The 15,052-nt window shown below is 38.4% G+C and overlaps 1 protein-coding gene across 1 annotated transcript; it reads left to right on the forward strand.

Moving 5' to 3' along the window:
* The first annotated feature begins 318 nt into the window (after nt 1–318).
* LOC113070367 (nuclear pore complex protein Nup153-like) lies at nt 319–14,660 on the forward strand. Its single transcript, XM_026243646.1, is given in 15 exon segments — nt 319–467; nt 9,418–9,631; nt 9,761–10,042; nt 10,173–10,306; nt 12,109–12,237; nt 12,352–12,468; nt 12,680–12,724; nt 12,831–12,884; nt 13,316–13,366; nt 13,368–13,457; nt 13,765–13,817; nt 13,930–14,050; nt 14,135–14,278; nt 14,413–14,511; nt 14,586–14,660. Coding segments are annotated over 15 exon segments (1,686 nt in total). The 5' UTR covers nt 319–389.
* Nucleotides 14,661–15,052: the final 392 nt, after the last annotated feature.

The following is a 15,052-nucleotide window of genomic DNA, read 5'->3' on the forward strand; positions in this document are numbered from 1 at the left end:
TTTATCCAACATGCCATTTAAGAAATACGTGTAATTAATGTTACTATTATTATGTTATTATGAGGAAAAATAAGGTCTGTGGTTAAATTCAGAGTTCATGTTTGATCTATCGACTATGTAGTTTATCTTCTAGGACACTACATTAAAATCTCTTCACGTAATGTTTGCCACAGGCCTTATTTCAATCATAACCACCGATCTGAATTCCACGGCCGGTTGGCTTACAAGCTGACGTCAGTACCTAAGGTACCTAACGCATGTGTCTGTCCGAACTGCATTTCCCATAAACCACAGCGCCAAAGTGGCTGATGGTATATTGGAGGGCTGCGCTGTGACAGCGGAGCTCTATCCGGCGAAGCGCTAACTGAGCAGACGCAATCTAGATAGCCATGGCGGCGACAGGAGGAGGGAAAATCAGATCAAGAAGACACCACATCGCTTCAAAACCTTATGCCAAAGGCAAACAGGTAAATCAAACGAATCCCTAGTCGCCACGGCAAGGATTTGAGCGGTTCTTAGATTAATGCGCACCGGTGTTTAGCCGGCGGGTTTTGTATTTGTGAAGCAGTAGACGTTTTGAGGCCTGTTTCAGGCCTCTTCACGTTCTTCCAGCACACGGTCTCAACACTGTCACCGCGATACCGTTAACTCATTTGACTGAAGAGACGTAGCCGTTAAGTGAGGAAAAAGCTCAAAATATGGCGTCAGAGAAGTGAAATTTGAATGTTTTTAAATAATTTTAGACAACCGCGTGAACGCGTTTCAAAACACAAACCGTTAGCCGTTAGCTGCGCCTTGCACCGTCGTCATACAAGAATACTTACATTTGAATCAAAATAACAACATTTTAATGTGATTACCCACTAAATAAAATGCTTTCGAAGCTCACGTCTCCCATCTTTTGCGCCGTTCAGAGGGTCCACATGTGGGTAACCTGAGCTTCATAGCACTTTTTGGCAGTGTTTTCTTATATTTCATGTCTAAGTCTTAAACTTGTTTGAAGTTCAATTTTAATATGACTAGTAGCGAGTCTGGTACGTTTTGCATAAATACGGAAAGAACAGGTAGTTAACGTAACGTTACTAGGTTTGTCATCATGAAGAAAGGCGGGATGAGTGCGTGTCGTGGCGTGTTTTCAGAGCGATCTGGAAGCATTCACATGCTGCTTTATGAAAAAATAAACAGTGCAGTGACTAACGCACGTTCATGGATTAATATCATTCCATGTTCTATGACAGACTTTTTAATTAGTCCTTCACTAATCTTAACCAATCATAAGCTATACTAGATTTGGCTAATAACTTTAGCAATATTGATATAATTTTGCTTTTTGCGAGATAAGACCTGTGTTTTAGATAAATTAAGTAGAAATGATATAATTGGAAATACCGTTTTTTTTTTTTTAATGAGATGTATATTTGGTAAAGCGCTCATTATCATAATGTTAAAATAGTAAAATCATATATTTTTATTTTTAGTCTAAAGATTAAACTGTTACTCTGTCAAAGAAACAAATGGAGCCGTTTCAGCATAATGGTTATTATATATATATATATATATATATATATATATATATATATATATATATATATATACAAATTTGTATCTGCATTTAAAAACATTGGTCTCTAATTCTAAACATGTTTTTTTAGTTGTTTTCTAGTCTGATCTGATGTAGTGATTTAAAACTGTTTGCCATAGAAAGTGGGATTCTGTTCTGTTCTTTTGTATTGCATTTACATTTTAAATGTTTAGCATCTTAAAAATCATGGAAAGGCCCATATTTTCTGTTGACACTGTATATGTATGTGTGTGTGTGTATATATATATATATATATATATATATATATATATATATATATATATATATATATATATACACACATATATATATATATATACACATATATATAATTTATTTTATTTTTTTCTCAATGCACATCATTGCAACTGCCCCCCCCCCCCCACCCCCCCCCCACTGGTGTTGCATAAGCTGCACACACTTGGATAGCCCTTTTTTTCCCCCAGAAAAAATCTTAAAATGTGAAAAATGTATACTCTAGATGCTGTGTTTGATAAAAAAAAAAAAATTCACATTTCACCTTTCATTTGAAATGCTCCTGTACAGTTGTATTTTTATGCGTACAAATCTTCTGTGGGGAACCTCACTGGAAATGAGTTAAAACTGCATGTAATATTGATAAAAAATGCTGTCTCTAAGCCATTTCAGTATTTCATCACATCACAACTTTTTCAAAGTGTGTCATGTCAATTACACATGTGCATTTTAACACTGTGCAGAGATAGTTGAGCTTGCAGGTGTGTTTACTAGATTAGATGACTTCCTAGAGTGCAGTATAAAGTGTAGTTAACTTAAGTTATTATTTTTTCTGTACACTTTGAAACTCTGCTCTCCCACACATTTTTGGTAGTATTGATTGGCCATGTTGACCTTGGGTAGCATCATGTGTGCACTGTTGACAGGAAGTGACTTATGTTGTAACCCTGAGCTCACGCATGAGGCCCCAGCCATGAACACAGCTGGATTCGTATGCCGAGTGCATGCAGCATGTTTGTAGTTTATCCTTTATGTAGTCTTCTTGATTTCAGAGTAAGGCAGGAAGATTAATTGCGCTCTGGCCTATATTTAAATCAGTATATATAAGCATTAAAGGCCTTCCATTTTGATTGCGCAATCTCTCCCAGCTCTTCTGCTGAGGCCAAATGGACTATTTAGCTTTCCCACCTGCTTGAGGGTCACATGCTTACAGTATTCAGCCAAAGAGCTAGTCTGTGGTGTTGCTGTGTCCAAACCCAGGAGCTCAGTTACAGAACAATAAGGCTGTAGTGCTTGCACAGTGATTTGGCCCCCAGGGCCTCTTTTAGATGACAACTGAAGCTCTCAAATCCAGGCCCTCTCTAGCCTTGGGGGCCACACTGTTTCTGCAGCATGTTAACTCCTGAATCAAAGTTTAGGATGATGTCTTTCCTTGCAACTTGGCTCCATGCTTAGTAGATAAGTTGAAGGCCACATGAAACATGGAAAACCGTTTTTACTTAAAAGTGCTTAAAGGATTAGTACACTTCCACGATAAAAAAAAAAAAATCCTGATAATTTGCTCACCCCTATGTCATCCAGGATGTTGATGTCTTTCTTTCTTCAGTTGAAAATAAATCAAGGTTTTTGAGGAAAAAAATTCAAGGGTTCTTCTCCATATATTGGACTTCAATGGGGACTGATGGGTTGAAGGTCCGAATTAGCGGTTTCAATGCAGCTAAAAAGGGCGCAACATGATCACAGCCAATAAATAACGGTCTTGTCTATTAAAAAAACACACATTTTAACCACAAACGGTCATCTTGGACTAGCTCAACTTCAAGCATTACATAGTCACGTTGGAAAGGTGTATAGGCGGAAGTATACACCAAGTGTTTACAAAGTGAATGCAAAGAACATGAAACTCTGTTTGCTAAAAAAGTAAAGCGATGTAGGGATGTTCATTTTGGTTATTTTTCCTTACTGACAACCAACGCTCATTAACTGATTATCAACAGTTAACAGAGTATTTTAAACCAGAATTGAATTAAATTAAATTAGAAAGGATACGTGTCTGTGACCTGTTAAATATACTAACATTTGTTTCCTGGGGATTCATTTTACATGTGCAAAAAGCAACAACATAACATGTGGATTCATGGTCTTCATATCACAACAAGCACCTGCAGTTCTTTTGTGAGCGGAGAAAAACATAATAAAGCTAGGCTATATATAGCGAATAAATAGACCTGTATGATAAATATATATTTTAGTTGAATAATAAATAATGAAGATGAACAACAACAACAAAAAAAAACGCAGTTTCAGTTCATTTTTGTGCTGCGCGATAGGAAACATGGCAGAAAGTGTCATCAGTTTTTTTTCTCTCTCTAAAATCAATGAGTTATACCTGTAGCGTAGCCTATTTTAAAATGCCGCAAGCCTTTTTTTTTTTAAATGTATCAATTACTGAAAATAAATGAATAAATGGCTTTTTGAACCTTTTAACTTTATTAATCGATCAAAATTCTTAATGGTCAGTTAACTGGTTAAAAAGAACATCCCTAATGTTGAGCGATAACCTACCTTTTTGAATCGGGAAAACACAGACGAAGAATTAACCATGCGTGACCTTTCTTACGTGAAGTTGTAGATGCACATCGCAGAGCTAGTGCAAGACAGGCATTTGTGGTACAAGTCTTGTAATGAATGTATTGATGAATTAACCATTTCTTTATGTACCAAGGTAATCTTACACTATTGACTGTATTTTGCATTAAACACAAGACAACTGTAAGCAAGTAGTGTATAATTAATATCTAAATGAGCTCTTATTCTATTTTATACAATAAAAATAAAACTTGCTTCAATTAAGAAGCCTTGGACAAAATATGCAAAAAAAAAAAAAAACCTTCAAAAAGCACCTGATGGAGTTTGAACATGAAACTGCTTCGGTTTCACACAAATGCCGGCACAGATGTGCGTTTTCTGCTAGAATTGCCCTGAAATTGTGCATGTTCAGATGCAGAACTATGGAGAAAAAAAAAATGCTGTGCACTCCACCACGCAAATTAGGTTTGCGTGGACTCAAAGCGAACTTCTGGCAACACAGCGATGATATCATATTTTCAGTGCTCACCCAAGCGAACTTGTGCATGCGTTGCGTATAAATCAGCCTTGACGCAGAGAAAGGGACCAAAGGCCGGCGAGCCGGGTTTGTCTTTTTGGGAGAAAAATCTGCAGATTTTTTAATTTTATTTATTGTTTTTATTTAAATGTATGTGTGTGTACTTCTAACATGTTTGTTTGGTAAAATAAATGTTGTAAATTCAAATCAAATGGAAGTATTCTTGGGTCTATAAGGTAACAATAATATAATAAGATAACCTTGTTTGAAATTTTTGGTTTCGTCTATACTACTATGTACTTCTACTATATTGACTGGGTTAAATAGAATGGCATTACTAAAAAGACTAAAATAGAATTTTCATAGACTAAAACTAGACTATTATCGAAAAATAATCAAAACCTCTATTCATGAAATTCATAACCTCTAACTGACGTAATTTTCCCATATCGATTATTTTGGTTTTAGTCCTGTTAACACTTCCCCCTTAAAAGCATACTAGCGTGTGTGTAGCCACATGACTCCGCTCTCCAGTCAGTGGCATAAAAGCAAAACACGGAGGTGAACGCCGGTTCAACACGTAGTGATGGTGCCTGAGTGGTGAGCCTTGGGTTTTCTGTAAACTTTGTCAGTTGTATTTGTTTTATGGTTTCGACATTCAAGTGATTAGATTAACGGATGTGTATTATTATATCGAGCTACCCTGTTCGCGCAGCTGCATTTTGGCACGAACATTCATATAAACAGTAGATGTGAAGATCGCACACACAGAGGAACACCGAAACTAGTTGTCAGCGCTGTCCTGTGATTTATCACTAAAGTAGCTTAGAATCTGAGAACTTATTATAGCATGTTTGTGTGCAACGCACATGAAGCACAAGCGCGTGCACAGAGAGCAGCGGTCGGCGGTCGCGCTGCGGGTTCCCAGTTTGTGTCCGTTCTCGGACTGTTCTGTGTATTTTAACTGTAGAAAAGGTTGTTCCGAGTCGAAACTACAATACAGAAAACTACATCACTATTTCATCATAAACGCAGCCGTTTTTGTCTTACGTGAACATAAACAGATGAGAAAGAAAACACACATGAACAGTATTCTTGCTTAAAGAGACAACAGCCTAATAAATTAATAAAAAGCCTGTCATTAATGTTAATCAAAGAACAAAAGAAAATCATTCACTGATCTTGACTGAATATATTTAATAACTTGATTAATCTTTATTTTATTTATAAAAAGAAAACTATGCAGTTTTTAAACTTTTAAATAGTTTCTGTACCTGAAATTTAGTTTAGTTGTATTTATTTGATATTGCTTATTAATTTGTTTGTTCCTATCTTATTACTTGTCTTTAACACTTTAATATTTGAAATTTATATTAATCTAGTTGTTTTTGCTATTGTATTTTTTTTTTTAATCACAGGCAAAATTCCTCTTTGTAGGCTGCTGATTTTTGCTCATGTTATTCAGCTGCAACAGAATGCTTTGTAAAAATGTTTGACATCTAAATGTTTGACTTAATTTTTTTTATATTGGATTTTTTTTATCTTATTGGAATTGAAACTAGGAATCGATAAGAATCGGAATCGATAAAAATTTAAACAATACCCAACCCTGAGAAATGTTAAGAACATAGATAAAATAACTGCTGATAGTCAATCATATTTACAGTACAAACCTTGTCAGTGAACTATGAAACAAAACCGAAACAAAATAATCGTTCATTAATCGTAATCGAGGTAAAATGTTCAATTAATCAAGGTTTTAATTTTAGGCCATAATTGTCCAGCCCTACTAAATGTCATCAGTTTTTGTCGACTAAAACTAGACTAAAAAGAGTATGTAAGTGACTAAAGCTAATAAAAACTAAAGTGACAGCTTCACACAAAGACTAGACTAAAATTAAACAAAACAAAAACATTAGTTGAAAGTATATACATTAATTGACTCATTTGAAGGTGCATTGAAACTGCAATTTGGACCTTCAACCCCTTGATCCCCATTGAAGCCCACTATATGGAGAAATCCTGGAGTGTTTTCCTCAAAAACCTTAATTTCTTTTCAACTGAAGAAAGAAAGACATGAACATCTTGGATGACATGTGGGTGAGTATATTGTCAGGAAATATTTATTCTGGTATTGAAGCTCTAAACCTTTGTATCAGCTGTTAAAATCGAAACGGTTTTGGAATAAAAATAAGACCAAGAATAACCTTTTAGTGAAGTGACATATAGCCTAGTATGGTGACCCATATTCATAATTTGTGCTCTGCATGTAACTCATCCAAAGTGTGAACACACACACCCGGAGCAGTGGGCAGCCATTTATGCTGCAGCGCCCGGGGAGCAATTGGGTGTTTGGTGCCTTGCTCAAGGGCACCTCAGTCGTGGTATTGTTGTCCCGAGACTCAAACCCACAGTCTTAGGACTCAAAGTCTCTAAGCACTAGGCCACGACTTCCCCCTTGAATTATCAATAAAATGATCAACTGGTTGAGGCAAAGTTGATGTAAAAGTCTTGTTTACTTCAATGCATTGCTTCTGGCTAAGATATGAGCCCTGTATCCTTAACGCATTGCTTTTCAAGTGAAAGTCATCCTTGTCTGAATTAGGAGAAAAATCACCAGATCTATCACCATTTACGAGTGATAAGTCCAAAAGAGTTTGCATGTTTGTATATGTGCAGCTCTTAAAGTAACAGCAGACTAATTGTACTAAACATGCTGCCGCTTATTTAATGGGATAGTTCACCCAGAAAATTTAATTCTATCATTTACTCACTCTCATGTTGTCCCAAACCAATATTAATGTCAGTTTTTTGCTGAAAGCAAAATAAGAAATTTTGGGTAATAAAACAGTTGCAGGACCCCATTAAATTTGATTGAAAGAAAATAAATACTATAGAAGTCACTGGGGACCAGCAACAGTTTGCAGGGCTTAAAGTATTCCGGCACCATGCCGGATCTCCGGCGTGTGGCCGTGAGGAAAAAAATAATAATATTTGAGAGCCTGCGCATGCAGTTTAATATTTTCGAGCCAATTTATTTCTTCTACCAATCATATGAGAGGAACGCAGCTTTAACTAACGTTGCAAGCCTATCAGAAGCAGAGAAGGGCGTGTCCTTGCAACACAGTATGATTGACGCCCATACGTCAATATCACGTTAGCGTTGTCGGAGAAAAAAAATGGAGCGCAAGTTTATGAAGCCTGGGGATGCTGTCCTAGACTTCTAGCAATAGATAAAGGACTCAAAAATAAATGGCGCTTTTTGGCAGTTGGTGCAAGAAACAGAGAGCCCTGGGCTTGTTTCTGCATTATTTGTTCGAGGAAGCTTCTGTATGCCGGCAGCGGTAAGAAAGTGCTTGCTCGCTATGATTTATGTTGCGTTCCAGGCAACCCGTAACCCATGTTTTTCCAACCTTAAACCCGGGAAAGTGCACTGGAACGGCAGTCAAATCCGCTATTTTGGAATCTAATTACACGTAGCTGTCTATCATCCGCACCCTCCCATTCCGCAAAGTCTATTTTATTTTATTATAAATAAAGGTCTATTTGTTTCTAGTTATTTTATTTTGTTAGATATTTCCACTTTGAGGGAGTCCCGCAAATAATTTTATTTTCCCGCAACCCGCACACAATAATATCTTGCCGCCCGCATCTGCATTCACCCATCAATTATTGTCCCGCGCCTCAATCGGTTGCGCTGGGTCCCGCGGGGGTGCAAATCTCTAGCCGGCAGCAACTATTAGCTGACACACCGTTGTCTATGACTGACCATGTCTGCGATTAAAAAATACGTTTGTGCACATTTATGCCAGAACATGATTTGTCATTCAGAATTTCGCAGCCACTGGTCACCCTGTGTATAAAACTGGCAGAAGACAAAAAAAAAAAGCGTTAACTAGCCTGATGGTTTCAAATCAACATGCGAGTTATCCCAGAAAAAAAAGTGATAATAGCCTGGATTTCACTTCTAATCTTCAGTTTAGCAGTTCAGTTCTTTAGCACTTTGAGCACTTAATTATTTAAGCACTTTAAGCACTTGTTATTGTTTAGAAGATAACACTTTATTTGACATAGTTCTTTTAAATAAATGGTGCCAAACATAATTATTGAAGAGATTCATGTCTATTTACCATTTTTTAAGCACTTTAAGCTCTTGTTACTGTATTTGTGTTATTATCATCAATATTTGAATGAAGTCTGTCTTTGGAGTTTCTCTCCAAACACCCCCCCCCCCCCCCCCACACCAAAAAGTTCAGGCTCAGGATTTTTTTTCCCTTTAACCCTTGAGTTTGGTTAACCTCATTTTTAAAAACAACTTCTTTTGAACATAAGTAACAATCGTTCAGGATTAAAACAACTTGAGAGGGAGTAAATGACAATTTTCATTTTTGCAGATTTTTCAGCAGTTTGGACTTGAATGAAGAGAGAGAACCTGCACTTAATGGTTTCACATGCATTTTGTTTTTATAGTTCAACAGATATTTTTGTATCATAGGATTGTCTAGCAATATACACAATTATCGCAGAATTGCTGTATAGTTATATTATTGGTATCGTGAGGTACCCTGTGATTCCCACCCCTAATTATAGGGGATGGAGCATTATTATAGATTAATGATTTGTATTTTTGCCAGAAACAACAGTTTAATTGCCTTTGTAATGGATTTGTTTGTATTAATGAGTTTCAAGTATCGCTCCTGGTCTTTTGTTGCTGCAGGATATACTAATGTTGTCCCTTTGGCTCCTGTAGCAGCAGCCTGGCCTGATCAGTCGGGTCACAGATACAGTGAAGAGCATAGTCCCCTCCTGGCTGCAGAATTACTTCAAAAATGGAGAAGTTTCAGAGGGTGATACCGGTGCAGTCGGAGTGGACCGGAATAATGTGGCTCCTCCCCCTAATGGCAGCGACGAAGTCACCCCGCTCCCAGATGGACGACACTCTCCAGAGCCGAGCACAAGTAACACAGGTATGATGAGTAGGTGCTGTCCAGCAGATATGCACAGGTGCTATTCCAAAACCTAGAGAACTGTGTAAGTGGCTACTTTAAACATTGCTTGCATTCTTGACTTGAAATGTTGAATTCCTTTTTTTTTAGAACCATCTACGAGTAGAGCGTCACGGAACTACCATGAAGCTCTTTCGAGACCCCCACTCAATCGGACCCACCTGCACTTCCCATCTCTGGATGGTTCCCCATTAGGTGGCACAAGCTCCCTCTTCTCCCAGCCCTCCACATCCACAGCACCCTTCTCAGGGAGCCCTTTCGCTGTAACCTCCAACTTCTCCCTGGTGAAAGAGATTAAGGATTCCAGTTCTCAGCATGAGGATGACAATATCTCGACTACCAGTGGCTTTTCGTCACGTGCATCTGATAAAGGTGAACAACCACATTTCTGAGCAGAAACCGATACACAAGTTTTGTTGCTAGGCATTTGAATTGTCAAGTTTTATTGGAGTCTTAAATTAGGTATAGATAGAACTAAGCGCAGAGCTAACTCTTGTTCCAGATTTGCCCACATCGAAGAATGTGCCACCCCTTTGGTCTCCAGAGACAGAACGCACCCACAGTGGATCACAGACAGCCCACTCTGGGTTGAAAAAACCAGCCTTCAACCTGTCAGTCTTTGGCACTTCCTCATCAGTAAGTAGGTCCAATCCTCCACAATGCGAGTAAATCACTTGCATATGTGACACAGTTTTTACTCTGGGCGACTAAATGATGCCTAACGATAGCCATTGGCTAATAAATTCTTAGATTTTACTCGCCAGTGTGCGAGTTGGAGGCCAAGTATAATTTTAGCGCAGATATTTTCACTTGCCAGCACTCTTGACTGAGCGCTTCAGAGTTTCACTCTCCGTCAAGGGATGTGGTTTCTTCCCAGTTTATCTCAATGGATGCGCAGCATAGTTAATTACGTACTGTAAACTTTAGTGTGAACACTGACAACGTGATTGTTATTCATGAACCCAACAGCTCATTTATCCTTTGTGCGTTTTATATTGTTATTAGTAGTAGAATTCGAAGTATTATTATTATTTTATCAGAATTATTGTTACATTTTTAGACTTGATTTTTACAGAAACACTGAATGACCAACAATATCTTAAGCACCACCACCAGTCCGAAGTTCAGTTGAAATTACAAATATGCATTCATACATGGTTACCAAGTTTTTTTTCTAATTACTAAGGTTCTATCATTTAAATAAAGCTTGATTGTCATATTCAGGGCTTAAAGTCTTCCGGTACCGTGTCGGATCTCCGGTGTGTGGCCGTGAGGAAAAAGGAGAGAGCCTGCACGTGGTTTAATATTTTAGAGCCAATTTATTTCACCTACCAATCATATGAGAGGAATGCAATTTTAACTAACGTTACAAGCTTACAAGAAGCAGAGAAGGGCGGGTCCTTGCAACACAGTATGATTGACACCCATACGTCAATGCATAGACCGGTTCAGTGTCACATTAACGTTGTCGGAGGAAAAAAAAAATGGAGTGCAAGTTCATGAAGCCTGGGGATGATGACCTAGCAATGGATAAAGGACTCAAAAATGAAAGGCATTGGGCATTGATTGAAGAAAGTAGAGATGGCGAGCCTTTTGGCAGTTGGTGCAAGAAATTGAGAGAGCCTGGGACTTGTTTCTGCACAATTTACTCGAGGAAGCTACTGTATGCCAGCAGCAGTAAGAAAGTGCTTGATCGTCATGATTTAGACTCCGGTCATTGAGCCGCTGCCCGTGCACTCAAACTTACCGCGATGTTGCCTGCAGATGCCGTTACAGCTGACACACAGTTGTCTATGACTGACCATGTCTGTATTAAAGATACGTTTGTGCACATTATAGCAGAACATGATTTGTCTTTCAGAATTTCCCAGCCCCTGGTCACCCTGTGTAGAAAACTGGCAGAAGACAAAAGTGTAAACTAGCCTGTCGGTTACGAATCAACATGCGAGTTACATCCTAGAGAAAAAAGTGATAATGGCCTTGATTTCGCTTCTAATCTTAACTTTAGCAGTTCCGTTTTTTTAATGCTTGACTGACTGATTTAAAGTGGAATTTCAGTTATATAAAATCTGTGGCATTACAGAGCTCCAGACCTTGACCTAATGGTTGTATTTTGCAATAACAAAAATATTAAGCAGCACTACTGTTTTCATCTTTAATATATGAAATGCACCAAATCAGCATATCTTGTGACATTAAAAAGCTGGTAATGTTTTTAAAAAAAAATTATTTCACAATATTTGTTTTTATTAAATGCAAGTTTGATTAGGATAAAATACTTTAACAAATCTTTTGAATGGTGTTGTATAATTTGGAAAATGAGCAATCGGTGTTCTTTTAAGGTTTCCTTTAATGTCCAAGTTGTCTTGTCAGATGAATAATGACTACTCACTTTACTGAGATGGAGGTTAATGCTAGGCATGTTTGTTCTCTTGTAGTCAGTGTTGAGCAGTTCAGTGCTGAACTCCAGTCAGTTGGGGGATTCACCCTTCTACCCAGGGAAGACCACGTATGGAGGAGCTGCTGCAATGAGATCGGCTCGTTCGCGTCCAGCTACTCCTTACCAGGTATGAACAATCATGCCAATGATTGACTATAATTTCATAGGCCAGTACTACTATTATTTCATATTACATTTTATACTCTTATAAAATTGTAAAATCTGGTCTGTGGTTGCTCAGCCTCCCGTTAGGAGACAGATAAAGGCAAAGCCAGCTGGCACTCAACCCTGTGGAGTAACCAGTGCCACAGCGAGACGCATCCTACAGTCCCTGGAGCGCATGTCCAGTCCTCTTGCTGTGAGTTCAATGTCTGTGCTATCTGCTATGGTATCAATTTTTTAAAATTAAATAAAACATTTCAGTGTTACTAAGCCTGTAGAAGAAAAAGAATTAAAAATTGAACAAATGTTTCTTTTAAAATAAACAATTGCTAAACAAATAGTTCCCTTAGATGTGGAAAAAGCAACAAAATCATTTCATTTTAAAACCTGTTTTGGTAACTTTGCAGGATGCAAAAAGAATTCCGTCTACAGTTTCATCACCTCTGTCAGCTGTAAGTACCAAGTCATGGTAGTTTTTACTCTGCAACACTTTGAAATTCACTTCTATTGAGTTTTCAGTCCATACAGTCTTTAAACTTTCCTTTCTTATTTTTTCAGTCACTGAATCACACAGACCTTGATGTTTCAAATTTTCAGGCAAAGAGGAAAAGGGTGAGTCCAGCTATTTATGAATTTGAAGTGTAAGATTAAAATCGGGGTCTATCTTGGATGTGTAGGGAAAAAAAACTTTTTTTCATGCTTTATAAACAATTTATAACTGTACCTTAGTGGCATCATGTAAAATTGGCAACTTTTACTTTGCTTCTGCTGCTCCTCGTTAACTGTAAACAAATGTGGCAGCTGGCTACTAATCCCAAACAATGTGCCTATTCACCCACCTATAATCCAAAATATCCAGGGCTGTGAGATTGTTGTTTTGCAATTGAAAATTTGGATGTAGAAAGATAAATAGCTGTATGGGTAATCGCTCGCATGCACGCACACACACACACACCTCCAGAAATGGATAGCCTAGTATAATTTGCATAGTGGTGTTAGGGAACTGTCTGCTGTATTTGTAATGTTGTTCCTTCAACACACAGCTGGAGCCGTCAGTCCCTCCTGTGCAAAAGCTGGTGGTCCCTGCAGTTGCTGGCAGTGTCTGGTAACCGTTCGGTATCCTTTAGACCATCACTGACCCCAGGTGGAGTGAACAGAGGAGTGGAGAAAAACAACAGGGAGACTGTGAGTTCAATAATTAACAATGCATCCTGCATTAAAATTCACTATATGACTATAAAACAAATGTAATGAAGGGTAAATTTGGACTTTTTGATGGTTTAAAAAAATTTCAGCCTTAGTAAGCATTAAAGACTCTTCTTTCAAAAACATAAAAAAAAAATGTTTTACTCCTCTAAACAGTAATGTACATTGTCCACCTAATGCTGAAACTGTCTACAAAAACTGCATGCACTGTAATAAAGTGGATTAAAGCAACTCTGCATTTTGAGCTCTTCCAGAGAACTAACTTTTGTTTTCTTGCCTTTTGTAGCCGGTAAGACAATCCCCTCAAATTTCAGATCATGGCCAGGCTCCCTCTCCCAGGTAAGAGGAAATATTTGATCGTTTGTTTCTCTATTCTTTTTAATGGAACAAGGAGAACTGTTAGTGGCTTCACTTGCCTATGTACTCAGTCCATCAATTTGTTTGTCCCCAGCACAAGCAGTTTGTCCTACCCCTTGTCCAGCACACCTGCAGTCAGTAGCGCTGGTTCAATAGGGGGCAAAATGAAGAGGGATAGGGCCATCAGACCTTCATCCAAAAAACCTGAAGATGAGGTCAGAGACTTGAGTAAAGTAGAACTTATTTTGAAGCTGTCCAACGGAATGGTATAATGCTTATGTAAACTGTTCTCCTTTCAGTTTGTCGAGGAACCAGACCTGCCCCCTGCTTCTCTTCCCAGCAGTTTCACTTTGCCAACATTTAATTTCTCCTCTCCTACCCCCACCTCATCGCTCCCCTCAAAACCATTTGCGACTGCCTCTGAGGAACCGGCAGCAAATAAGGTATTACCTCCCCTCTGACACTTTAGAATTGTGCCCTCTGCCTGCTGTTGTCTTGGCTTATCAAGCTGACAGAGGTTCATAGCAGTTATGGTGGACGAGTATTTGTAATGTGCCATTTTTGTTGGTTTTATCAGGAGCCAGCTGCACCATCCACACCACCATCTGTCCCCTTCACGTTCTCTTCACCTATCGTCAAGGCAACAGCTGCCAGTCCTCCAACTTTCTCTCCATCAGTAGGTCTCCTTTGTCCCTTACTCTTTACATTTAATACAAAACAGGGAAATGCAATAATGATCCTTCCCTGCAGTCTGGATTCACCTTCAGTGCGCCTACTATGAAGACGGGCCCCTCTTACTCCAATGGGAAAATGTTCCAACAGTAGCACCAGGTAAGGTTTGACTTACAAAGCAGTTGTATTTTCAATTGAAGTATAGTTATAGTGTTTACTACTACTCTGTATATTTTGCAGTCAAATCAGTGGCCAGTGAAGAAAAGAGTTTGAAGGGACCCTTCAAACCTGCAAAGGTTTTAAAAACAGGGCAGTGTATTGGATATACTTAAAGGACCTGGTACGACTGGCTTTTCATGATTTTGTATTTTTTTTACTTGTAATTTTTGAAGGCCATTGCTTTTTGCATGCATTTACCCTTTTCTTATTTCTAGGATTTGCAACCCCCTGCTCAGAATGCAGTTGATAAACCTCTGCCGTCTATCAAACATCCTCTGCTGCTCTTTCGGGTTTTTGGGGACAAGTTCAGGCCACCTGCAGGGTCA

Source organism: Carassius auratus, unplaced genomic scaffold, assembly GCF_003368295.1.
Source record: "Carassius auratus strain Wakin unplaced genomic scaffold, ASM336829v1 scaf_tig00003777, whole genome shotgun sequence".
Classification (NCBI taxonomy): Eukaryota; Metazoa; Chordata; class Actinopteri; order Cypriniformes; family Cyprinidae; genus Carassius; species Carassius auratus.